Source organism: Hirundo rustica, chromosome 7 (assembly GCF_015227805.2).
Source record: "Hirundo rustica isolate bHirRus1 chromosome 7, bHirRus1.pri.v3, whole genome shotgun sequence".
NCBI lineage: Eukaryota > Metazoa > Chordata > Aves > Passeriformes > Hirundinidae > Hirundo > Hirundo rustica.
The window spans coordinates 31,886,257-31,913,568 of NC_053456.1; the positions used below are offsets into that span (position 1 = coordinate 31,886,257).

A 27,312-nucleotide genomic window follows, 5' to 3' on the forward strand; every position below is an offset into this window, starting at 1 on the left:
GTAACTCATCAGCATCCAGGAATTTGAGATCAGAGGATGAAAATTTTAAAATTATCATCCTGGGAATTGTCCTGGTATGTCCTTGCTTTTTTCCTGAGCCTGGTTAGACATACATGAAGCAAGATGATTTCTCACTATTCATTGTTTTTCTTCCAAAACATAATTCTTTAACATTTTTATTTTGCTTTGGTATGTTATTTTGAAACAGCTGCTTTTAAATAACAACTGCATATGTGACTAACTTCTATATATAAAAATCATACCTTTGCCATTCCCATATTCAGCCTGCATCACAGAGCAAAGAAAATCATGAAAACATTTCCATTTATTTTGTCATCAGCTGCTTTTTGAGTCAAGCCTATGGCAAAATAACTACAATAAATAACTACAATTCCACCGTATGTAAATGACTGCATTTTCAGGAACGTCACTCTCTCTCAGGATCTGTTAGATATTGAATTATTAGTTGTGTGATTTAGATTTAAGCATCAGTAGTGCCAGGGAGTGTTCCAGGCGGAGGTTTCTCGTTTGCCACCACGTACCCAAGTAGCTGTCATCAAAAGCAGCACTGGCAGGTCTGGTTGCTAGCTGGTCATCATACTTTGTACTGTAGACTTTGGAGTCATACTTTGCCACAATCTCTGTCACTCGATCAGAAATAAGCTGGCCTGAAGAGACAGAAAGCACCAGGAGAATTTGTGAACTCATTCACTGAAGTGACTCCTCTACAGAATGCTGCCCTCGAAAGCAGCGGCTCTTCCACAGCACCGGCCGGAGAGGGGCCAACTGCAGCAGGGCCAGGGAGGACACAAGTGGAAGTATGGATGCTACTGCAGCAAAAACGTGCACATATTGAATCCCAGGCACACACAGGGTTCTCACTGAAAACAGGGGACAATCCTATGATAAGGGAGGACTTCAAAGGCAGTGCTGAGATACGTGCGAATGGCTGTGCAGAACTGAGCCCTTTGGGTGCTCCTTGCTCAAATACCACAGCAGAAGAGCCTGTTTGGGCAGACAAGAAGCCAATAAAACGAACAAAAATGAGATGAGCACAGTGTACTGCCATGTTCTCCATTTTCACACCATCAGCCACTAGGTGGTGACTCCATTACATTCTTTTCTTCGAGTTTAAACGAAAACTTGAATCACCAAAAAATCCCATTCAGAATGGCACTTACTTCACATACACATATTCATACGTGTATGAAGTGAAAACTCCTCCTCCAGTATCTCAGGATGTGGAATAAAATGATTTTAGGATGAAAAATCTCGTTTTCAGAAGTTTTCTGTTCAGAGCCAAGTGGGCTTTTTTGGTTGTAGTGGAAGAGGATAAAGTTGTTTTGGCAGATGAGGTGTCACTTTTGCCAAAAAGCAATGAAATGAATACAGGAAACTAATTTATATGATATTGTATCTGCAGTTTAGCTTCAATCATTCAATTTTGTTCAGAATTTAAAACAGAGGACTGGAACAGGCCTCCTGTGCTGCTGCACCTACATGCAGTCTGGCATGATACAGAAAATCTATTAATAAGTGTTAGAAGTTACATTAAAAAGCAGGCAGCAGAGTTTGGCAGCTGTGTCCTGATTACAGCAGCACCCTCCTTCGAACAGAGGGCTGCAGTTAAAGGCTGAATACTCCTGCAAAAAACCACCAGCTGAATCCCACATGAGCAAAGTATGGGGGTAATTCCAGGCAGAGGTAAAATGTGCCCCACAACACAAACCAAGTCATACAAATGCAAAACATCTTTGTCCTCCGAGGAAAACAATGAAATTCTCTTTAGAGGGGATATTTCTCACTGAAAATGCACACTTTGTATGTGTGTCAAATTCAAAAACGTGTAGATAGTGAAACAAAATATGCTAAAGGAGACTTATCCTGCTGATGAAAACAAATCCCACGTTCCAGGGAAAATGCCTTTCTAATGATCATGGAATTATTTAAAACACAAAGGACATCCATCTATACTATTAGCACTACAATCTTTATCTGTGGTTGCCCTGATTATTCAGGAGATATCCTTAAGGACAAAGGAACATTTCTGTCAGTTTTCATACTGATGAAGACTCTGACAGCAGCTGGAAGAGTGTGGATCAAAAGGACTAAGGGGATAAAAAGAAAAACCATAAAGGTCGACTTCTTTGTGACTTAAATGATATATCTCACCTTGCCAGTAAAAACTTCCAGGTCCTCCAAGCAGCACCCTGTCTCCCTTGGAAGGGAGTAAAAAAAGGAAGACAGAAAAATGAAAAACACATGAAGCACATCTAAAGCCAGACAACACGTCCTATGTTTGTGGGAAGAAATCCCAAGCACGTACATCACTGTAGCTCTGCTGACCACCACATATTTTCCTTTTTGAAGGAGTGATTAATAAGAAATGCATCTTGTAAAATGCTAACCAAAAATCTTCAGTGACTATTTCACCCATTTAGAATTCTAGGCAGAATTCTGTTTTTATTGTAACAGACCCTTCTTCTCCCATAAATGTATGGCAACAGGAATACAATTAGGAGAAAACTTTGAGAGTGTTACATGAGGCTTTTAGGTCAGTACACAAAATAGTGTCATCTTCTGCCTCTGCCATTTTCTGTAACTTATCATTAGAAAAGCTTAATTCAGAATAACTGTGATGTAATTCCCTCACTCCATATTTCATGGCACAACGGCAACTCACAAACCATTTTATGAAACTTTAACCACATCAGCTACCCCAGGGTTGGGAATTTGCTCTGTAAGTACTGAATTAGGCCACAGGCCTTGCTGCATAATTAAGCCACTTATTCAGGTTTTAATCCTAAAACCTCCTATATTCACCACTCAGAAAAATCTAGGTCAGACATTTGGAGGTACACCCTGGCTTGCCCCCTCTAAGGTTTTGGATTAGAGCCCAAAGTTGGTTTTAACCAGGCCTGGAATCTGCCCAGTGACCCTGAGGGTGTGTGCAAAATAACCCAAACACTCACAGTCCTATCCTGCACTTGGCAGTTTCCCCTGGGGGAAAACCAAGAGTGGCCTTGGGCAATGAGTGACGGGACATGACCTCATCCTGAGATGTGAGAACCCCAAAAATGAGCCACATCACAAACGGGTCCTGACTCTGCTTGACAATTTCACTGTACAATATAAAACACCATAGCACGTTCTCAGATCTGTGCACAGTTTTACTGTGCTTGGATTTCAAAAGTAATTGTGAATTTGAAAAAAAAAACAAAACCAAACAACCAAAACCCAACTAGAACAGACAGGAAGAATACAGAAGTAGAAGAAACATAAGTCAGTAAAAAGCCCCTGTACTTCTGCTAGCTGAGGAGAAAATCAAACCTGATTCACAAGCACTTTGTTTACCAGTTCCCTGAGATGTTATTCCTCAAGAAGTAACACTAGCCATGCACCAATCCCATGTCTCAAAAATCCTGATTGTTACAGCTGAATTCACTTGAGGACCAGCTGCAGCAGAAGGGTATGGCAGGAAGCTGGGAGAGCAGATTATTTGTTCAGGACATGGTTCCTACAAGAGGTGAAAGTGTGCTGCTGTGAAGATGTAGCGAGAAACAGGTTTATAAAAGATCTTTGAGTGGTTTCAAGCTATTTTTTGTTTTATTTATAAATTCTGTTTGGTTGTGGGTTCGCTCCCAGCCAGGAACAGTAACATTTGGTTTCGTAATAGCTGTGCTTCTAAGTGCTCTGTATCAGGAGTGTTTGCCAACTTGCAGCTGTCTGCCGACCCTCAGAAATGGCAAAAAAAATCACATACCTTTGTAAAGTCAATGCTAAATCCACCTTGACAAAATCCCTGTCCATCTGCATCGATAGTTGCTACCAAAGAAAAAAAGGAAAGAAAAGAAAGAGGAGAAAAAGAAATAAAGTATTATCAGTACTCAATCAGTTGCTTCTGCAGATACTTTTCAATCCATCTTCCTAAGTAAACTTCCACTCCTAAACTTGAACCTTGGAACACTTTTCTCCTTAATCAGTATTTTCTCTTTATCAACAGCTCCCAGCCAAATGCTGTAACAACTTTAGGGCTGGCCTAGTAGACATGGAACATCAGCACATGTTCTAGCCTAGCACAGTCAAAGCAAACAGCAATCCATATTCCTTTGTATTTAATCTTCAAAAGTCTCAGGGACAATATATTTGCATCTTCTGAACAGGAAATCAGATATCTGGAAAAGAGGGGATAAGTTTTTCCTTTGGTATGGAAAAGAAAGCTGAATTGGCTTAAGACAAGAAGAGCGTACCTGGCTGAAAAAATACCTCCATACTGAGGCTCATCCCAGCAAGAATTGTTATGGATGAATCAATTTTAGGATTATACTGCTTTAGAGCAGAAATGCTGAGAGCTCCTTATCTGAAAGTGAGACTGCTTAACTAGCATGGTTTGGTTTAATATTTACTTATTTAACTTCTTGTTATGCTGGACCAGGCTGGATTTTATTCCTGCTGTTCACAACAAATGATTTTCAGCAAATAAAAAATCAATCCTAACTTCAACATTCAAGTTTTAGGTTATAAACCTCTGAATAATCTATCAGCCCAACTAGAGGAAATCAATGTGAAGCATTTGAAAAATCAGACTCCAAATGTTCAACAGTTAATATAATTTAAACAATGCATCACCACAAGTGTACGCGCACAGGGACATCAGAACCTATTTCTGCAAAACCTTGTCTTCTAAAATGAACTTGCACCTTTAATGTCCTTGAATAATGATAAAATACTTGAGATTCACAAAAACTCGAGAGCTGGTCTTTGAAAAAGCGCTTGCTACATAATTTTGGTGGAGTGATTACTACTGAATTGGTCCCTTCAACAACAGAAGTCCTCAGGTCCAATGATACTCGGACCTAAGATTTTCCTCTGGCTTACAGTAGAGAAAACAAGGTTTGCATCATGAACCTCAGCTGGAGGAGAATTCAGAAGTCCGGATATCACTGCAATATCTGAAGCTTTTAAGTTTTGTTCTAATTGCTGTACATGGAAGGGAGAAATAGCTGTAAAACCTGCTGCGAAATGTACACAAAATGTGACACAAGATGAATTCCAAAGAGAAGAGCAGCGTAAGAGCCCTATACTTACTTGACCTGCAGGGAGCATACTCCACAAATTTTGACCCAGCAAGCAGGTAACAAGTTCCTACAGGCTCTCTCTCTTGTTTTGTTTCAGTTCTCCAGTGGTAAAGTGGAGCACAGGCCTAGGGAAGAACACACAGCAGTGAGGAAACAAACTCCTCCTCAAAATGCTGGTGGGGTATCAAATAATACAATGAAATTGGAATTTTCTACAGAAAAGCAATGAAAAAACCTGGCAGATGTATCTCGTGTTGTTAGAGGAGACTTATACTATCAGCAGTGGGGCAGAATCACCATCAGCTCATATTTTATAAAGAAGTTAATTTATATTGAGAATTCTAGAAATATTACTTTCTTAAAGCAACACCTGTGAAGTGTTTATCAAGAATTTATAACACATTCTAACTTCATCAAAGTAATTTTTACTACTTTCCTTAAAACTAGAAAAAAATGCTCCTACCTTTGTTTACAAAGAGTTAAGCAAGGCCTAGCTAAGAAATTCTGAAGAAAAGACAATTCATGCTGATTACTGGGATTTTGATTAAATTCTAAGTTATCTGGATCTCTTTGTGTTTTCTTCCACTGCAATATCTCAGTACTGATGCACCTGAAGGGCATCAAAGAACCTACCAGAATTTTATCATTTTGGGATCTCACAGAGGCTCCAAACCACTGATGAGACTTAAATTCCAGCGGATCACCAGGAGCAAAGTCTCTGTTACCTACAAAGAAAAGAAAAAGGAAGCATAATTTCACAAGAACCTGTACAGTAAAACTGAAAAAAACAAAACAAAACAAAAAAACCAAAAAAACAACAACCAACAAACAAATCAACCACTAAGCCATTGGTTTTGAAGCATACTGAGAAAACCAGAAACAGCAACATTGGAGAGTATCACCCTTTGATGGAAACAGGCTTTGAAAAGGATTTATTAATATTTTTTATATATATATCAAGGGCCCAAAGCAGCTATTTTTGCACACAGAGCATTGGTACAATTCTGAATAGTTTTAAGAGCTCAGAGTTTGCAGCATGTTTGACAGGCACACAGTAAATACCTCATAGTTGAGATATTTGACTTCCAAGCGGATTACAGCACTGCTCAAGAACCAGAGCCAAAGCCCGTTAGGACTAATGCTTCGAGAAGAAATATTGCCTCGATTAAATCATGTGAGCTTTGGCCAGAATCAGGAATGAGATGCTTCCAAGGAAGGAATGAGATTCTACCAAGTGGTAACGTCTCTATTCTGAGTGTCGATGCAACGCACAAAGCAGGTGATTTGCAAACTTAAAAGATGTGGGGATAGAGAGCGAGTTAAAGACTGAGTGAGTTGAAGACTGAGCATTTTGCACTGGGGTCTGTTCCCTGATGCTGGCTGGTAGAAACGAGTGGTATTTCTGCAGGTGTGAATGTGAAAAGTCACAGAATTATTTGGTGTTTCTTGTGTACTTTCATTGGCAAAATGAAGGAAACTTTGCCAGCGTGATGAGAAAATCGATGTAACACTTTGAAAAACATGCTTTTTCTAAAAGTTCCCTAAATGGTTAGTTTATAGAGTCTAAAACTACAGGAATTGATGAGGCAACCAGCCACACATCACTTCCAGAGCGCTGGGGGGGGGTCCCCAAACCCAGCCCTGCTATGAATCAGAGACTGCGGCAACTTCAACCAAAACTCCCTTGCTTGCTTTTCACCTTGTAAAGAATGCTCTGTCTGCAGAGACTGTGTTGCTTCCTTTAGGAAAGTCCCAAGAAAAAGACAAAAGAGATTTTAATCTGCTGAGTCAGCCAAAACAAGCAAGAATCTGGACTATTTTTGCTCTCAGGTTAGAACTATACGGAAACCAATGCCAAGTACATCGCAACACAGAGAACTATTGTGGTTTTTGCTAATGTCATCAGGGGTGACTAAACCCCCACCTCCCTCTGTCACCAGACTGGTGCTAAGGGCTTGGAGGGCCTGATGATCTGCACAGATTTGTGTACATTGAACTTTTACACCCTCATCCTTGCACAGGCTAAAATGTGCCTTGGAGACCCGCATGTCACCTTTTAATGCTACAGAAAAACAAAACCAGACCGAGATGTTTTCCAAATAGGGAACTATCTTCGGCACACACAAAAATCCCTGTTTTAGCACCATTTTTTCTGTTCCTCGCCTTTAACTAGGAAAATCCATCCACAGATAGTTTTGCTCAAAGGAATGACTGTTAGTTTCAGATGAAGCTGCCACCCAAAGGGGCAGCAATTCCCATTTGCTCCTGTCCACGTGTTCATTCCTGCTGCCCACGTCTCTCTTGGCATTCCTGGTCCACGGCCACAACATAAACCACCTAAGAATAAGCCCTCCTAAAAAAGTATTCAGCAGGATGAGGTTCCAGCCCAGCTGGCTGCATGGAGAAGGGAGCAGTGCTAACCTGCTGGGGAGAAGGCAGCAACACAAAGCTGGAACGATATCCTTTTTGGCACCAACAGGGATTTAAAAGTGGTTAATTCGTCTTTTAACCACACCCAGGGTTATGTAGCCTGGAAAGACAGATTTGGCTTCTGCCCTCCGCTTGCCCAGCTACTCTTGAATACAAAGAAATGTCTCAGCTCTACTTGCCAAACACAGCTTTAAACAATGTAAAATTTGGGAAGAGCTGCAGAGTGGCATTTTATACTTTTCTGTTGGATACATACACAACACTACGTATGTATGGCAAAAATGAAAGCTGGTGTAGCAGTTCCATAGTGTAAAGCAGAGTGGGATTCTCCTAGGTCCCATAAAGGTGTCTAGGATGCAAACCTCCCATTTAAGTTTAAAACAACAGACAGGAATTAGAAGGGAAGGCTGTGTTGCAATAGGGAGTAAGCAGCCGTTCTGCATTACCAACAACCTGATTTGATCTCAGCTGTTAAGGAAATTAGCTCCTTCAAGTCCAGGCTGAATAACAAGGATAAAAAGTACAATAAAAAGCAAGCCAAGTACTGGTTACTGGTGCCACCTGCCCATGAGTTGACTGCACTGGAGAAGAAGGGAGCTAGCAGAACAAGCAGCACAGGCTGCCAAAACAGCTCCTCTCCACCTTTTCCCTGTGCACTCTTCAGCTGCCAAGGAGGATCAGTGTCCAGGACAGCATCTCCCTTAGTGTTTAAGAGACAGAAATATTTTTCTACAGTATTAAAAAGCCCTGATTCAGCTCTAAATTGAGGATAATATTAGAAATCTCCATGCTTTCAGATACAACCAGAAGCTGGCACATAAAACCCCCAAATCTCCAAACCGGAAAGCAAACAAACATGACCACAAAGATAATTATGTGCCAAATGTAGTTTATGTGCCAGATGTCATGACTTCAGAAGCCAGCATCATAATTTCTGAAGGCCTGAACAACAAATGAAGAATTCTTACAAAACCCCACCACCCCACGGAAAAATGTGTTCCATTATGCAATTTGGCAAAATGGATTTTATTTATTTATAGCACACTGCAATTGTAGAAGCATATTGCAAACATCTCAGTCATATTGGCCCGTGTCAAGAGCAGACACACATAACAAACCAAGATGTGCTACAAGGCTAAGATGCCTAAGATTGAGTTTCTCCTGCACTCAAGGCTTCTTTAGGTTCTGTAAAGCTAAGTGAGGGGATCTTAGAGGGCCTTGAGTGCAGCTTGAAAAGGGCTGCAACACTGGAAAGTGCATAAGGAAAGAAGAGCTAGATCAAGTAGAAAGTATGTACATTGGGAACACTGACAGATGTCTGAGGTAAAAAATTGATACAGGCCAAATCTGATGTTAAATCTCCATTACGGAAGAAAAGTAACCTTTTTTTACCTATACTCACTCAAAAATCTCCCCAGGAAAAACTGTGCAAATAGATTATAAGCTTTGCTCTCAGATCCAAAGAGAAACTAATTTTATGATGAGATCTGGAAAAACACCCATTCCACAAAAATCCCCTCGCTTTAAACAAGAAACCATTTGAGTATTTCTTTGTGAGTGGGAAAAACAAACATTAGAACATTTAGATGTGAGCCCTCACTGAAGCAGCTTTAACCACAGTTAAATGTTGAGCTATACCATAAAGTAGATGTGTCATGGGAAGGTACAGGACCGACTTCAGCATTTCTGTGTTTTATTACAAAGAGCCTGACTTGATTATTATTTTATCTTTGTACAGTTTTTAGCAATAGTTTTTATGTATATATTTTTTAAAAACAAGCCTTCTCCCATACTCTTTAAAAACCAGTACCTACCTTAAATGAACAAAACTATATTACAGGTAAGATTTAAACATCCAGGGATTTGTAAATCCAGACCAATGCTTTGATGTATTATAATCAGCCTTAATACTATAAGGGTTCTCGTAGCCTTATTCTGTTTCTTACAGCCTTTTCTTGTATTTCTAAAATTTCACCCCCAAAATACACAACACATGTCTTTAAGCCAATGATGTACATTTTAATCACAGAATGGTTTGGGACCTTGAAGGTCATCTCATTCCAACCTCTCTGCCACGGGCAGGGCCACCTTCCACTAGCTTGGGTTGCTCAGAGCTCCATCCAACCTTGCCTTGAAAAAGCTTTTAAAAACACATTCAAACAAATATATCCTGGCAGGACAAACTACATTCTGACTAGATTTATACAAGAAAACATTCAGAGTTTTTATACAATGCTATCTGTCAGACTAAAGTGAAACTGCTACAGGGACTTGTACTTGATGGGTCATTAATTCCAGGATTATGTCATATGACCATGGGGTATTATTTCCCATCTGTAAAGGCAGATTATGCCCTGGTCTTTCCTTTGCTGCTTCTGATTGTAGCACGCATCACATGTTGATTTTACATGACTCTTTCAATAGGGAAAAAGGGCTGAGACATCAAGTCAACAGTGCTGTCTCACAAGATGCTTTCCAGGTGGAGGGATGAATTAAAATGAATTTAAAAATAATTTTAAAATGGTGTGTTGCTGGTGTACCAATGGAACACCGTCTCCTTACTACATTCCATAGGATTTGAATTCATAAATGAAAATTAACGTGGAGAGTTGCTGGGTAGAAATTGCAGAAAAGGAAAAGAAATCCATCTTCCAAATATAATAAAAAGATGAAAAGGTTTTGGTTTTTTTTTTCAGCGATGGATTTAACCGTCACCTTTGGATAGCTGGCACCTTCTTTTCCCAAGGTAAATGTTATCAGTTACAGGAACAAAGGGGTTACTAGGAAAGTCCTGCCCTTCAGTAAGCGGATCCAGTTGTAACTTGCAGCCCGCCTGTTTTTATGGTAATGAGCAAACTGAAATGAAACATTTACCCCGAGATGATCCTGAGTCAAAGAGGCACTGAACTGGTGAAACCTGGTTCAGTGTCACCATCCATACTAAGAGCACTTAAGAAGTTGCAAAACCTAAATAGCCACCCAATTCCCAGACCTCTCGTTAAAATAAACCTCTTTGTAACTATGCCGATTCAAAGTAAACGAAGTTGCCCCGCTAGGTAAAAGGAAACTATGCAGCCAGCCAAAAGAAAGACAAACCTATAAAATATGCAATAACCCTCTTTTCATAATAGGAGGACTCTGTGCAGCGTAAAGTATCTTTCATCTATCATTACAACCAAAATCGGAGCGATTTCAACCACAGTTGACGCAGCAGGAGCAAGTGAACACAAGCTTATCTTCACTTGAAACTCCCACGCTGGGAGGCAGCCGATGCTTTAGCAGCCTTGGTTTAGCAACAGTAGTTTTGCAGTGACTCAGGGAGAAGGGAATAGAGATCTCCCTCCCCACTACTCCCCTTCTCCCCTTCCCTGAGGTATGAATCCTGCGTTTTTCCCCGGGCAGTGCTGGAACAAAAGCATCTTTTCCATGGCCTAATATAAGTAAGCCGCCTTTTTTTTTTTTTTTTTTTTTTTTTTCTCTTTTTTCCCCAGCTCGTCCCGGCCCTGCGATCCAGGCACACCCACACGGAGCCAGCAGCGTCCATGCCGGACTCTGCCTAAGCAGACAAGGCCGGGCAGCTCTCCGCCGTGGGCTCGAACAAGGCCGAGGGGGCGGCAGCGGCGCCCCGCTCCCGAGGCACGCCGCAGCCGCCGGGCGGGAGCGCCAGGACAGCGAGCACACCGCAGCGGGACCGGGGAACGGCAGGCTGGGCCAGATAAAAGTCAATCAGCCCCGCTCCCCACCAGCGAATGGTCTTCGCGAGATTTATTGCTTGATTGCTGACTGAGTCGGTGGCCTTTGAGATTGAAATTCCCCTGTGGATTCCATGGTGATACCGATAAAGCAATCGGCCGAAAATAAAGCGGTGCTTTGCTAAAGCAAGCTATTTTCAAAGGACACCGACCTATCCCACACTTCCTTATTCTGTAAGTGGAAATGCTGTGAACAGTTGACTGTTTTGCACAAATGATCAAAATCTCCGGAAGGGAAATGTAAGCTCACGGCACCGCTCCAGCCATAGCTCCGTCATCATCATCAGCAGCAGATCTTACCCGGTGCAATGCTACAGCTCAAAGCTGCCCGAGGCACTTAAAATACCCACTTCAGGCTAAATAGGTCACAGATAGATCCAGCCATGCCGAACTGGTGGCTTAGGCTTCCAAACAAAGCCTCCTATTGTCTAGAATCACCCACTTGGGGGACAGAGGAAAACAAATCTGCAAACGTAAGGAGGAATCGGGAGAGCTCTTTACAAGGGTATTTCCTCGGCCAAAGTCTCCCTCTCCTCCTTTAGCAGAAAACAAAATATCCAGTCTCCAAAGAATTGTATCAAAAAGCATTGAAGAACAAAGAGTTTCTCTAAAATCACATTGTTGCATGAAAACGTGGGAAGGGGGAAGAGGAAGGATGGTACAGCTGCCAGTGATAAAACTTTCTCCAGGCAGAGGCCGCGCTGAATTCTTTCCTTACAGCAGTGAAAACACACCACACTGAGCTGAAAACATCTGAGATGCTCCTAGCTTCTAGTATTCGACAGCTTCTTTAAGTCTCCCCAGTCTTGAATTTTGAGATCTGCTACAGAGAATGAAAGCAGTAGGGAAAGCTTTTCCCAAAAGAAGGAATGACCACGCAGCCATGCATCCCTGGTTTACCACAGGTCTCAGAAAAGCAAAACAACCCATCGTCTGAACAAGCAAATCTTCCTGGGCTAAACACAAAATCTGCTCAAGAAATCTGCAATTCATTAGCATAGAGGTTCAAATTCTTTTTATGAGTGTATTTTCCTTGTAATAGTTCATAGAACTGTCTGCATTTCATCAGATGATTCTAAAGGCAGCAGCTCTTGAGGCAGTCTCAGGACTGCACTTTCTGGTGCTGACATAAAGAGCCACAGTTTCAAGCATCTCATACTGCAGCAGGTACATTTTTCAATTAAAGTTTTCTTTAAAAAAGCATCAGGTAATAAAATAATTTGGTTAAACTTTTCTGAAAAGCCATAGACACTTTAGGAAATGCTATTTCTACCAACCTACTTCCCATTGTTCCTGGCTGATGATGAGCTAGGACCCCATTTATTTATTTATTTATTTATTTATTTATTTATTTATTTGTATGTATGTATGTATGTACGTATGTATGTATATCATTATGAAGACTGTTTCTTTTTGGAAAGCAAGCACACAGGAAACTTTTGATTTATATTAATTTGCCACGTGTATAGCCTGATTAACTCCAACTGGTTACATGGGTCTCTGAATAATTTTTTGTTTGTTGAAATGAAAACTCAGAATGATCGTCTAAAATTACAGGGGCAAATAATGGAGGTACTTATCTAGACATCAGACAATTAGCTAAGTGATTAGCAATCAACCCCGCCATTCCATGCATGCCTAATTGTAAAACACATAAGTAAAAATATAAAGATGATGTATTGATTTTCCTAAAAAGCACATTTGGCCACCCCTCTGCTCACTGGTTTTGTTGTCTGGCACAGTGAACTTTTGATCCTCCTCTTGTACAGGAAAAAAAAAAAAAAAAAAGTTTCATTTTGTACACAAAACAAATTTAACTTGTGGAATAACCTTTAACTTTTCAAGAATCTGTTTCCTGAGGAAGACTATGGAAACACTGCTGGCAATATCTGGTACTGTCTACAAAAAAAATTTGCTGTGCCAGTCTGTGAAGGCTGTGGAGATGAAAAAAAAGAAGAGGGAGACTGATACATCTTCAAAACAAATGGGTTTGGATCTTGGTTTCAGAACTGATCAGAAACAGAAAATGGGCTGCATTCCCTTCATGGTTTACCCACAAGAAATATGTTTTCCTGGAAAAAGCTGCTAAGCAGCTGGCAGAAAAAGCCAAGAGTTAAGCTTTTTAAGAGGGGAACCATGTCTCTGGTCAGTCTGGTAGAAATGGCTCAGCCAGGTGTAAAAGCAGATTTTAAAAAAAATCCCTATTTCTAGGGATTAAAAAAAAAAACCAAAAAACACTATTTTTTCTATCACAAAATTATCCAGTGTGGAGAACAGACAAGAATGAATAAAGAGAAATATTTACCTTGAGCTACAACCTGCGATTTTTGTTAATCTGACTGTGCAATGTAAAACACCTTGCAAAGGAAATGATTTATTAGCACTGCTTGTGCTTATGAAAATTTTGAAGAAAATGCTATCCTGAGAATATAAGTTTCCCTTCAGTGCTTGTCCTGAAAAAACAGGGCCTCCTACACATTCTGAAAGTTAACTGGGACAGAGGGGAAAAATTCCAAGTATTTTACGTCACAGTTGAATTGAAATCGTGGTAATGCTTTGTCACTTGTAGAAGGAAGTCAAGATACAGAAGAAAACCAGTACCAGAAATTTTAGTTTTGTGACAGAGGCATGCTCACTGCTGAGTTAACAAGGTAAACAGGAATAGAGTTTAAAAAGTGCTTAAATCAGACCTGTTTCTATGTAGATTTGCAGGATAAGCTGTTAAAGCGACAGCAGCACTGCTTCATGTTTCAGTTTTGCAATAGAACCAACAGAGGTGTGCAGGTGAGGAAGCTTGCTCTGGTCCTTCTTCACCTACCACCTGTATGTGCTCCTAAGAACAGAAACCAGCCTGAAACACTTGCCTGATGACATTAGAAAGCCTTTTTTTAAAAAAAGCATTCAGTTTCTAGCTCTGTGACATGCAGCACAGCCATGTGCACCCCTGAACTTCAGGGCAGATTCTACCACACACATCTGTTATGCCACTTTCACACAGTCATAACTGTGTTAAATCAAAGCCAACTGATGTCACTGCTAAAAGGCTGAGAAGCCCCACAGCGAAACATCTTTACATTTGGGAAGTGTTAATGTGCCAAATAAACATTTTGCCTTCCAAAGCCACCATATATACCAGAATGTCAAAAGCAATTAGTATAACGTGCACAGAAACACACAGACACGCACGGACAGAACATTCCCCTGCGTATTTTTAGTGAGTGCAACCACTGTGCTGAGAGATCCAGGACAAGGGGAGATTCCCTCTCACAAATTCTGGCAGGGGGTGGGAACTAGATCATCTTTAAGGTCCCTTTCAACCCAAACCATTCTGTGATTCCATGAGATATATTTCTGTTTCAAATGAGAAAATATGCTGTGAAAGAACATTGCTTTTTTAGCCAGAAGTTTAAAAACTGTAATTACTGCTTTTGTTTGATTTTGGTTTTTATGTTACAGGCTGACAGGAAGGGCACGAGAAAGAGGGAAATACATGTAACTTCAGCATGAGAGCTACATAAATGACACTGCACACAAATGGACTCCTACTGCACAGCTCTCATCCTGGCAGAGCTGAGTGGTCACCCATAGGAAGGAATAAACAAAGTAGTAAATTCTGTAGTACAGGAAATATCAGCTTAATGACTTATCGCTTTCCTCCAGGGCAGCTGGGGTGAGGGTAAGAGCAAGTAAGCAAGCAGTACTGCTGCAACATCAGGGCTGGATCAACTCTTCCAAAGATTATCCTCCAGCAGCTGGCACCTTCCCTCCTGGGCTCTGGAGCAGCTGTGGTATTTGATCACACAAATGACCACACTGCTGTGCAAATACGGTGTTAAAGCCAAAAGCAAGAGCTAGAAAATAAAAACCCTGCCCAGCCAGTGAGCTCAGCATGGCCTTGGTACAGAAGGGGAAGAGAAATGGACCCATAAAGCCACCAAAAAATTTAAATAAAAACCAAGGAATTTAAGAAGAAATGGTTCTAATTAATTCAGTTGAGGTGTCAGGGCTGGGTTGGACTCGATGATCTTGGAGGTCTCTTCCAACCCAGTGATTCTGTGTGTGTGTGAATAGCAATAGAACAACACACAGAGGAAAAAAACCTTGCTGGACCTCTGTAAAACCCTAGTCTCATACTTATTAGTGATACAAGACACAAGGACAAACACAACTCCACGCAGTCGGAACAAGGCTTGCTCTTTCCTCCATTCCCTTGCCACGTTCCCAGCACAGGAACATGGCCTCTGCCCTGCCCTCACTCACTGCTTGGCCTGCTCTGGCTCTTCCAGCTGTGCTACCTGGCAGAAGGGAGCAGGAGCAGGAGCAGGAGCAGGGTCATGACTCCTACTAATTACGGGACATCCAGCTCCACATACAGAGTTTGGCATCGACAGGCAAAGAGGGGAAAGCCACAAGCATTCTCATTATTTTCCCAGGTTCAGATTTCTCACTGGCTGTAAGCAATTAGAAAACAACCCTGAAGAAACACATCTAAGTAATGATGCAGAACCTGTTTTTCCCAGTAAATCTGGGAGGGAGTAAAAAACTCTGCCTTGTATCGCAGGGCTAAGCAATACCACTGGAGTTACAAATGGTATTGCACAAGGGATAAGCAGCGATGGACGAGCCTGGATTCCTGCAGAGGCTGCATTGAGTCATCTACAAAAAGCACCTTTGCATCAGCACCACAAGTTAGTGGTCAGACCTTCCACATCCTGTTTCCCCAAAGAGGATCACGAGTGCTCCCTAAGCCCTGTTCCCTAAGGAGGCAGGAGCAGGGGCTTACAGTATTGGCAGCGCCTTTGTCACCAGAACACAGGGAATCGAGCATTGCGCTATGCACAAAGAAAAAGACATTTTCTTCTCTGTCTCAGGGCGTTTATTATTTTATCAAGCTGAAATACAATGCCCCTTTTCACCAGGAGAATAACTGACAAATGCATTATTCCCCCATTCACTGCCTCAAAGCTGGAGTGAGTTAAGGCGTGCCGGAAAGAAATCCTCTTAAGCCATTATGACCCGCTACTTTTACTGTTAAATTTCAAGCAATTAGCATGCCTGTTCCTTAAAAGCAAATGATGAGCTAAACGCTGTCTGTTTGCCCAGGAGCACCTACCTTAAGCACAGACATCCAGTGTGGCCTTTATCAACCTTACCTGGCACATGGAAAAGCCTACTGCAAATGTTCACAGCATAAACTCAAAAATGCACTGTAATTCCCATTAGAAGATGTGTCTGGAACCTACACGTGTGGCTCATCTTTCCCCACCAGAAGTTTTTTGGCTGTGATATTAATGAAGATTGTTAACTAGGGACATCGAGATTCTTTCTTAAAAGTACCCAAACTTACAAAAAGGACACTTGTATTCTAGCAAATAATAAGCCCAGAGAGCAACAACAAAAAGAAGATAGTTATAATCTGGTTTTGCTGTCTTGACACTGATGCAAACAAAAATGTCAGACTTTGCAGATTATTAGAGATTTTTAGCAATCCGGCAGATAGGCTCCTACAGAATGAAATAAGAGAATGATAAATAAGTGAAGCAATGATATTGACTCCGAGTTTGTAGGTGCCATTACATACTTTTTATTTTTGTTTTTGCAGTGGAACTGCTGGTGACATAGTGGTTTTCACAAAAAGATAGGGAGATTTCAGAAGTCTGAACACCAGCAACGTTTTGTGACAATGGAATTGGAAGAACTGGAAGAAAGCCCTCTCCTTGCACATGATTTTAAAAGGCTGCATCAATCTCACAGCTTTTGGGCTGCCAAGTCAAAATACTGGCAAGAGGCAAGAATGAATTACAACCAACCAGACCTTCAAGGCACAGGTGTTTCCTCTGCCCTACCACATGGGTCTTGCTAATCCCCTGCCATGACATGGGAAGGTTTTTCCGCTGCTCTGAAACATGCTGTGGAAAACAGGATTCAGCTCTGAGTGGCTGGAGCAGAAAAGCACATGCAGAGCATTCTCATGACCTGCCACAGCCTGTGGAAATCACTGTGTGCACCAGAGCATGAAGAGTGACTGAAATATTTCATGTCCACACTGCTGCTCGGCTCTTCAGTGCTACAGAAATGGGTAAGGAATGTCTGTGACCTGAGGCACCTGAGCGCTGCTATCATAGAAAAAAAAAATTAAAAGGCATTTTTTCCACAGTTTTTAGTTTTATTCCTGGTTTCAGATGAAACTTCTGGGTTTTTCTGCCTATACCACTGTAGCGTATCAGCTTTGCTGATATTGAAAAGTATCTTTCCTCATATGACACGTTCTTAAGAGGAAAAAAAACCCTCAGGGTTCATTGGGAATTAGGTTGCCAAATGTTTTAGGATTGCTGGAAAGTACCAAGGAGAAATATAAATAGGTTAAAACACAAGGAGAATAATGTTTCTCACTCAGGCTTTCAGCACATACCAGGGACAAGAAAATTCTAAAAGAGAGAAGAGGAAAAGGAAAGCACAAGCAAGCCTTGACTAGTTGCCAGTCCAAAAACAGCTGCATTCACACTGACCATGAACAAATCCCACAGGGACCTGAATCCTTTCTGCTTCCCCAGGGCAGTGTTAGAGCAGAGACACTCTTACACTTACCTGTGGAATCAAATACAATGGGCTGGCAGTTCCTGTTTGAGTTCCAGCTACATTTGAGCACCTGCCCTCCTTCTACGATGTTGTGCTGGGTAGTGTTTGCTTTCGGAGCTCCCACCAGAAGAAATGTCCTGCGGGAAAAAGGAGAAGCAAAACAAAGGTTTCAACACCTAAGGCGCAGCTGTTATAACTTTATGACGTCAGAAGAGTTAATAAAGCGAAAGGCTTGCCTCCTCTAATCTAAATCCAACTCGAACTGCTCTCAGTTACAGAGAAATTCATATGAGGTTCTCCTTTCTGCATGCAAAAGCATGCAAAAAAACCCCGCATTTACCAAAAGGAGAGAAAAAAATATGATGAATTCAAAGTATCCAGGCCTCATTAGGATTATATTTTAAATCAGAGAACACCTTTTATATTCTTCCTTTTTCCTTTCAAAAATATGTACACGTACAGCCGAACGGGAAGCGGTGTACTTCGGTAGCTTACGAAAGCCATCAGCTGGCATAATTTCTGGTTAATTTTGTGAGTAAGGGCAATTTGAGGAAGCCGGTCAAAAATGGAAACAATGCATAAACAAAGCAGCAGCGCTCTCGGAGCTCAGCCTGTACCCAACGTGATGAGTCAGCCCTGCCCCAGCCGCAGCGAGCGCGCGGGTGAAAACAAGCCGGGAGCGCCCGGCGCCCTCGGCCACGGATCGGCGCGGCAATGAAGCATCCATCGCACGCTCGTCATCCTCGTATTGGCACCTGCCCTGCCCTCTGCAGCCCCGCTTCCACGGACACTGGGGCGTGCGCCACGAGCAGGAGCTGCCACGAGACTGCGCCGGCACGGGCGGCAAAATTCAGACGCGGCCAAGAAAGAAACGGACTGAACGAGGCTCTTGGCGTCTTCCAGCACCTTCCAGGAGCCCCAGCGCCTCTGAGACCCACTTGACTCATCAGCGCTTGGCTAAGGAAGTCACTTTGAAGCATGAAGTCATGCTTAGAAGACAAAATCAGACTGACTCTGCTCTGTCCCTTTCCTTCAGACTGCTTAAGAGGGAATTGCAGAACTCGCAAGAGCAAGTCTTGTCAGGCATTAGGGCTCTCTAGTTTGGAAACTGGGTTAGCTGAACAGGCTGCAGGACTGGTTGGAGAGAATGTCTACAGGCAGGCAAATCCCGGCTTATCAAACTTGCTCTGCTTTTCAGAGTCATCTCCAGGCTCCTTTTTAGTAAAGAGACAAGTATAGGTGTAAACACATAGCACCTCATCGAAGCTCGGCTCACACCAAGACCTACCAGCTTTCAACCTGTGTGAATTTTCAGAACCTTAAAAATGCCCTGGCACGGACCCTGATAGAAAACCCAGGTTAGATGGTGATCCATTAGTTTTCCTTACTTGCCGTTCATAGACTGTGTAGACTTCTAGAACAGGAATTTGACACACTTTAATCAACTTAAAATCAACTCTCTGGGCAGAACAGAAATGTGTAAAAATAAACATTATAATGCCAAGAAACATATCAATTATTATAATTACAATAAACAAGTGGTAGCTTACCTTCCATTTTACTCTTGTACCACTCACTTTTGAGAAGTCCCTCAAATGAAACTTCTTGTTTAAGAGATTTAATCATTCCCATTCTAATTATACATTTTAAATTTTTCTTAAGCTAATATTTGAGATGAAGTTTATTAAAAAGATTACAAATAAAGTAATCATTACGTGGCTCCACAAAGGGGAAAAGACCCCAAAAAAGTGTTTTTATCATCAGAGACCAAGCAAGCAGATTTTGTCACAGCTCTTGTAATAATATGCAAATTATCCGAATACTGAGAGTCTCTAATCCACATTCTTTGGGAAAGAGGGAATAGAGGGACAATTGTATTTCCATGGGAATACACCAGCTATGCTTTGATACTGCCAATTTCCTGAATCACGTTCCTGAACCATCCATCTCATCCCAACACTGGGGCAAGGCTGGGAGCGTTCTGGCACCTCTCTAGGTGTGCCCTCAGGAACAGAGCCTTTCCAGGGCTTCCCATGGCCAACAAAGAAACTGGGGCTTCCATGGAGCTGCATCCCGGACTACCAGGTGCATCTCCTCAGAAACAGAGGGTGTATGAGAAACCTGTTTCAGTTTTTACGGAGCTGTGTTCCTGTGAAAGCTGTGCCCGCTGTCGGCACCCTGACACAGCACCATCACTTCCGCTCCTGGAACAGGATTTCCACACTGGACTTCTAAATATGCTTCAGTTTGGCATCCAGCAGGTCAAAATAGACTGTGAAACAGCAGCTTGAGCATTCAGAAGCTAACACCATGCCTTTGTTGTCAGGCTGGACAACCCAAATAGCAGCTCTAGCCCAACAAAACTGACGTAATCTCCGGTACTCATGTATAAAACAGGTGAGCAATAAAAGCTCACCGAAGCAAAAAGAAATATGTAGAAACCAAGTGAGACCCCGCATGCCTGGACACTGCATATAAGTATTCCTGGCTATTTCAGGAGGCAAAATATCAGTGTCCATAGGCAATAAACTGAAAATCTGACACCACTAGAGCCTGTTCCTGTAAAAGTTGCATAGCTACTTGGTTCAGTTAAGAACTTTAATGCAAAATAAAGTGTTTAGCTTAGCAGGCACAAACAAACTTTTAGTGATGACAAAAAAAAAAAAAAAAAAAAAAAAAAAAAAAAAAAAAAAAAAAAAGGAGGAGAGAATTCTCTTTTAAATATACAGAAGTTTTTCATGCTGCCTGACAACTACACTTTTTTTTTTTTTTCCTTTTTTTTTTTTTCCCAGTAGTTCATTTTGAGGTCAATAGTTCTTATAAAAATAATGGAAAGGTTCCAAATAGTGATTTCATGGAGAGCTGGGTCACATAATTCCTTATCAGAAAGCAAGGAAGAAAGTTTATTACGTGCATTTACCAGCCTCTTGATAACTCTGCAGCCACACATGCCGACTTAAAAATAAAGGGCGGGACAAAAATAGAAGCTTTTTTCTTTTAGTACCAAGACTTACAGGATTAAGATAGCCGAGAAAGATGGTGCAACATGTGCAAGTTAAGACAGGATGTCTTCTAATATATGTAGGCAATAAAAAATGCAAACACGGCTAGATGATGTACTGCAGAAAAACTTTCTCAATAGCTGTACAATTTGCATATAAAGTTTTACAAGCAAAGATTAAGGGGGAGGGAGAATATCCCTTCAGCAGGATGAAAGCCAGCAGCTTTTCCAGTCTTACAGCCCTTTCTTAAGATGAGGGACGAGTGGGGGAAAAGTGACAAAAGCTGGATGTTACCGTAGCCCTCATTTCAGAACCAGAGCCTGATCCATTCTGGCAACACCGAAGGCTGTGCAGGTAGTGACACGAGGATTTAAAGGTTTGAAACGCAACAGCGACTACACACTGCCTAATCTTTAACGTGGAACGGGAACGTATTCAGGAAGCAGACGGGCAGGCTGCTTACATGGAACTTTTCCTTCTCTGGACTCCTCAGCACCTTGGTGACTCGCACAGAGTCAAACACAGCACTCCCGCAAAGCACACTCAAAGAGAGAACAGCACATCTTCTGAAATGCCATGGGGCACAGCTTCAGGAACCAAAATGCCGTAACTACATCTTTCCACGCTCCATTTATCACCGGCATTATTTGCGTGAGACCGGGCTATGCAGAGAATCCCGGCGAGCGCGGTTCCCGCCCCAGCGGAGCCGCGGGCCGCTCGGGATGGGCTTTGGCTGCCCGGCCAGGGCGTCTCTGCCGCCAGAGCCGCCCCGGCGGGGCAGGGATGCGGAGCGATCCCTGCTGGGGACCGCCGGGGGCAAGCGCCGGCTCCATCCCCGCTCCGGGGCCTGAGCAGAGCCGCGTCCCCTCCGAGAGCCGCCCCGGCCCGCCCGGCACCGGCACCGGGGCAGCGGCTCGGCTGCGGAGGGACCGGGGGCTGCTCCCCGCGCTCCGCCCGGCTCTGGCGCCGCTCCGGGACAACGCCGCTCCGGGCTCCGGCTCGGCGGGGCAGGGCGGGGCGCGGCGGGACGCGCACTTACGAGAACGGGTCGGGGGCGAAGAAGTCCACGGCGAAGCCGAAGTAGCTGCCCGCCGGGCCCGAGTAGACGGCCGGGCGCTCCACGTCCAGGTTGAAGGCGCTGCCCGGGGCCAGCGCGGCGCCCAGCAGGACCAGCATCACGGGCAGGCGCTCCATGGCCCGGCGCCGCGCTGCTCGGCGGGCGCGGCTGTGCCGGGACGCGCCGGCCCCGCGCGATTCCCGCGGCGGGGCGGGGAGCGGAGCGCAGTCACTTCCCCTTTCTCGCCGGGACGGGGGCGGCAGGAAGGAGAGGCGGCATCATGTGGTGCCGGGGGCGGGCCCTGGCCGCTCCGAGCTCGGGCCGCCGCTCTCTTCCGCCGGGAGCGGACGGGGAGCGCCCGGCGCCGCCCCGGGCTGGGGCTGAGCCGCGCCGGAGCTGCCCTCGCCTCGGGCGTCCCGCTCTTATCTCTGCCCGAGCCGGAGGATGGAGAAAGGTCAAGGAAATTCTTTCTCCTGACGGTGGCGAAGCCCTGGCACATGTTGCCCAGAGAACCTGTGGCTGCCCCATCCCTGGAAAGTGTTCGGGGCAAGGTTGGACGGGGCTTGCAGCAACCTGGGATAGTAGGTGGTGTCCCTGCCCATGGCAGGGGGTGGGATGAGGTGGACTTTAAGGTCCTTTCCAACCCAAACCATTGTACCACCCTATGAAGGAGTGCTGGAAAATTGAAGAGGGGGACAGGAGGTGCCTGGTCTTACCAAGTCTGTGTGGTGAAACCTCTCTGAACAAGTCTTTCAGGAAAGCTGTTAAGCAAAGTGTGAAGGGAGTGCCAGTCTGGACCCAGCCACGGAGGTAAAGCCCCCTGATTTTCGAACACATTGGCTGTTAGATTAAGTAATTTTAAATCCCAGGGTCTCAGCATCTCCCCGGCCACAGGAATGCCCAGCAGCAGGTGCAGAGCTGGGAAGAGGGAATCTGCAAATCCTCTCTGATGGAGACGTCTGGTACGGTTGCACCCCGCACTACCCATCTGGGGAAGAAATGCCCAGTGCAGCTCCAATCTCTTCAGCTGTGGTTTGTAGCCTTTGTATCATTTCATCATCTCATCATTATCTATCAAAAACATTTTGTATCTTTTATTTATCACCTCTAACATTTTATATATTAGATGTTATCATCTAATAACATTTTAGCACTATATCCTGGCTCAGTCAGCTGGAGGCTGCTGTCAAACCCCTCGAAGCCTTGCCCTCCTCAGCTGGCATAAGAGTTCAACATCTGCTGGGTATAGCAGTGTCTCAGGTAAAAGAAAACGTGCTGAACACCTACAAAGAGCTAATAATAAATATTATTTCAGAATATTAATTTGTACAACATAACAGGACTGGAGTTTATTGCCACCAAAAGTCTAACTTTTGTTTTCCTCATGTGAGCATGACAAAAAGCAACAGAACAAATACTGATGTTTCAAGGCTAAATAAAAGTTAAAAATACCCCATACATATTTACTAAGGGACCGATTTAGTCTAATGGGAATCCCAAAAAGAAACACATTTCCACAAGAATCAGAGGAAAACCCAAAGAACCACCAGCTACTCCTGTGTTCCATTCACTTGGTCCTGCTACTAATTAATTGTCATTTCTTCAGGAAGCCACCTCAAAAATTCTATCAAGAAGGGGAGTTTCTACGCATAAACCTGATACTTGTTGCCAATTTTTCTAACTTTGCTGCCTCCTCAACAGGTTAAAAAAAAACAAACCAAAACCCACCCACCCAACCAAACACAAACCCCACATTACTTTTATTGTTATTTACTGCCTTATCTCAGAGCTTTTGTCCTACAGACCTGATCAAAGCAAAACTGCAGATGAGTTAATAAGTTTCCAAACTCTAGTAAATAGGGCAATAAACTAAAAGAGTGGTTTATGAGTACTTTGATCAGTAGGTCCATAACTTAGGGAAAAGGAGGATTTATTTTCTCCGCTTGATTGTATAATGACGACGTCACGCAAGCAGCGAAGGATGTTATCTTTAAGATACTAGAGGGTCTTTTTAAGACACTAGAGGGGTTTTTTTAATACCAAATGATCGATTTTGCGTTCCTAGGGAGTGACTGCTCAGCACTTCTGCTTGTCAGAAATTTCAAAGCCAGGCCACGGGAGTAACTCAGCCATTAGAGCGAGGTGTTCCTCCTGGCACGGGAAGGCTTTTTCCAAACCCTCTCCCCCCTCGCAGCCGTGGGTGCCTGCTCCCCGCCTTTGGGCCGGTGGGGCTGTGCGAGGCGAGCGCGGCTCCGCCCGCGCTGACTCAGCGGCGGGCCCGGAGTCGCGGAGTCGCGGAGTCACGGAGTCGCGGAGTCACGGAGTCACGGAGTCACGGAGTCACGGAGTCACGGAGTCACGGAGTCACGGCGCTGCCGCCTGGCCCCGAGGCGCGGCGCGGCCGGAGCCGAGCGGGCTGGAGAGCCCCAGAGCCCAGCGCAGCCCCCGGCCCCCGCCTGGGGAAAGCAAACCTAGCGTACAGCCCTGGGACACGCTTCCAGTCAAAGCCAAGCTTACTGTAAATGAGGGAAAGTGCTCCCTGTTGCAGGAGAGGCCGAGCGATTGATTCCATTGCTCGCATCGAGCTGCCCTGGACAGGATTCTGTCTGTCAGAACCCTGGGCAGAGGAGTGAGAGTCAAAACCAGACCGTGCTGTCTATGCAGAGCAACAAAGGCCCTTCCAGGGAGGATGTGCTTTTTGTTTCCTAGTTGGTTTAGTTCTCAGTATGACTAACAAATAGATAAGGAGCAGCCACTGAGATCATATTACAGAATGTAAACAACTTAATTACGTGTTCTATATTTACTTATACCTGTAACTTTCAGTTCTCAGGCTAAGATATCCAGTGGTGGAAATCAACAACTAAGAAAGAAGTGGGCAGGACTCGGATTCCTTCTAAGACACCAAACTTTTTGTGTGTATTCAAAACAGAATGCAGTTATTTGGAATTGACTAAAGTCTAAAGACTTCAACTCTATCCAACCTCTCAAACTCGTATTTCTGTTACAGGTTACTGGTCTTGTTAGTTTTTACTCAGACAACGAGCTGAATACACAGCTGAATAAAACTTCGCAAGATGCAAAGCACTTTTGGTAGGCAGGTATTAATTTTTTGCTGTTCCTGAGTGTCCAGCCTGTAACAGACAGAGTATTTCAGAATGTTTTTCCTTTGAGCCTCTACCTCATGGCATGAAAGGAACCAGCAAGAAATGGACAAAGTTCCACAATTCGGTTGAAATTACAAATGTGCAAACCACTGTGGACCCGCTCAAAGGGCCAGCAAGGGGTCCTGTATGTAGGGAATAAACTTCAGCCTCCAAGTGGATTCAGTGCTTTACAGTACCAGCAGAACGAATATCTGCAGCAAAGAAAGGATCACCACTCATTTGTCCATTGAGACTACTATTAGTCTCCCAGAAAAACCTTCATCGATATGAGAGTTTTAGTAAATATTGTGCTCTCATGCCATCCAGACACTTGGACTTTTCAAGAGGCTTAGCAGCTCTGAACAGACCTTTCAAGAAGTAACTCAGTTTCTAACAAGGCAGTAGAAAATGAAGTAAAAGATGGACTTCACAAATTAGTTTGCTTTGGTCAGTTCGTGCCTTTTTATTTCTGTTTTATTTAATATTATCTTTGCTCTCCATTGGGAAAAATAAAACATTACATCTGAAACCTGAGGAAGCATTAAGTGTCGAAACACAAGGAAACCACTAGAGATGTTTAGGCTTGATTTGCTGTATTGCTCCTATGAGCAAATCTCATCAGCCAAATCTCATTAGGTTGTTAGCTAAAGCTGTCCTTAGCCCGGGGCTATGGGGCAATGTTTTCACTAGGACAAGAAGGGCATGGCTACATTTGTTAAACCAGCTCCTAGCAGGAGTCTGGAATCTCCCAGTGCAAAAGGAAGTGAGCTGTTCCAGGGGTTTTTTTCTGATTTGTTCAATACTGATAGCTGTATTACTCCAGCGTTAGTCAAAGTCTTTCTGCAATACTCTTTTTGTGTTTTACAGAGTGCTCATTACTCACCCGGCCTTTTTTTTTACATTAGGATTTCATAGCACCAAATTCAGGGACAGCGCTGCTTGATTTACCCAAGGATTCATATTTCTTCAGTCTGACAAAGTTGGGCATTGTAAATCACATGTGACTCGGTTTTTGCTTCACAAAGCACTTCAGCAGATTACCAAACAAACTTTATTCTCCTTCCTAAAAGCCTTTTCCTTTTTTGCTTGCCACTGCTTTTACACAATTTTAAGCACTATCCTTTCTGCTGAGACCATCATCCATGGCCAGAGTGCCCACAGGTTTTATTTAGAAAGTGGAAGTGCCTGTGTCTGGCAGAAGTTCTCGTGGAACAGTATTCTGCAGGGACAAAGAGGAACAGAGCACTTCCCTGCACACAGGCTCTATAGGCACAGAAGACTGGTCACTTTCTAGTTTATTTCCATTTATGGAAAATTTCCAGATGACAAGAGGCATTTCCTAGGTTTCTTACATTCTTGACTGCTTCTGGTTATATAGAAATACCAGAGACCACTGCTTCCTGTTGTGTCCCTGAGATACTGTTATCCCTATCTTTAGTGCAAAACTACAAATGACTGCTTCTGATGCGCAACTTTTGAATCTTTCCCCCAAAGTTTCTAGGTTTTTTCCTATTAATTTTCTGCTTTTCTTCTATGATGTTTTCATCATGCATTTTCAAAGGAATCTAACAAGGCTCACACCCACAGAGCAGTCGTGTTGGCTTTCTAATTTAAATCATTCCAGGCACGCAATGCCACATCTGCATTGAAGCATCTGTCCTCTAGTGCTCCCATATTACAGTAATGCTCCCACATTCCTGCTGAAGGATTTGGAACAAAAACAAGTTAAAAATTTTCAAATTCCCTGGGAAAGGAATAATTCTTCAGGCTGCTCTGTGCTTAGTAACAAGCTCAGACTTTAAAGGTGCTGAAGACTCAGCTAACAAAATAATAACAAGATGCAGAGTAAGTAGGAGTGAAAGGCAGTGGAGGAATAAAGCGGAGACAAGTTCCTTTCTGTACAATACTCTGAATATTCTTTTACTCAAATACAAAAGCACTAAAGATGGTAATAACACGAACTGACACTGAAAGAGATATTTCCTTCCCCTTGTTTCTCAAGAAGCATTTCAAGTTTTTGAGCCCACACTGACAGGCCAGCTCAGCCATCAGCTCCAGCCTCTTGCCTTCAGAAGACACCTTACCCTCCCCTACAGAATGCCCTGAAGTTCAAACTTCCTCCCTCTTCCCTAAGCAGAAGCGCCCCTTTCTCCCCAAAGAATCCCAACTCACCCTCAGCTCTACTGTATTTTGATCCTCCCTGTCCAAGGAATACTGTCCTGGCATTAATATTAAACCAGAGCATGTCCTTATCTATAAAACACTGTA

The 27,312-nt window shown here is 43.4% G+C and overlaps 1 protein-coding gene across 2 annotated transcripts in view; it reads right to left on the reverse strand.

Annotated features, from left to right (window-relative positions):
• ITGAV (integrin subunit alpha V) overlaps positions 1–22,035 on the reverse strand; it is a 51,670-nt gene extending 29,635 nt beyond the window's left edge. For both annotated transcript variants that reach the window (XM_058421253.1, XM_040069291.2), the window contains exons 1-7: positions 21,881–22,035; positions 17,849–17,976; positions 5,712–5,803; positions 5,089–5,203; positions 3,764–3,825; positions 2,173–2,218; positions 543–668 (exon numbers count right to left, since the gene is read on the reverse strand). In XM_058421253.1, the coding sequence (XP_058277236.1) occupies positions 543–668; positions 2,173–2,218; positions 3,764–3,825; positions 5,089–5,203; positions 5,712–5,803; positions 17,849–17,976; positions 21,881–22,035 (724 nt within the window). The remainder of the gene's footprint in view (positions 1–542; positions 669–2,172; positions 2,219–3,763; positions 3,826–5,088; positions 5,204–5,711; positions 5,804–17,848; positions 17,977–21,880) is intronic.
• Positions 22,036–27,312: the final 5,277 nt, after the last annotated feature.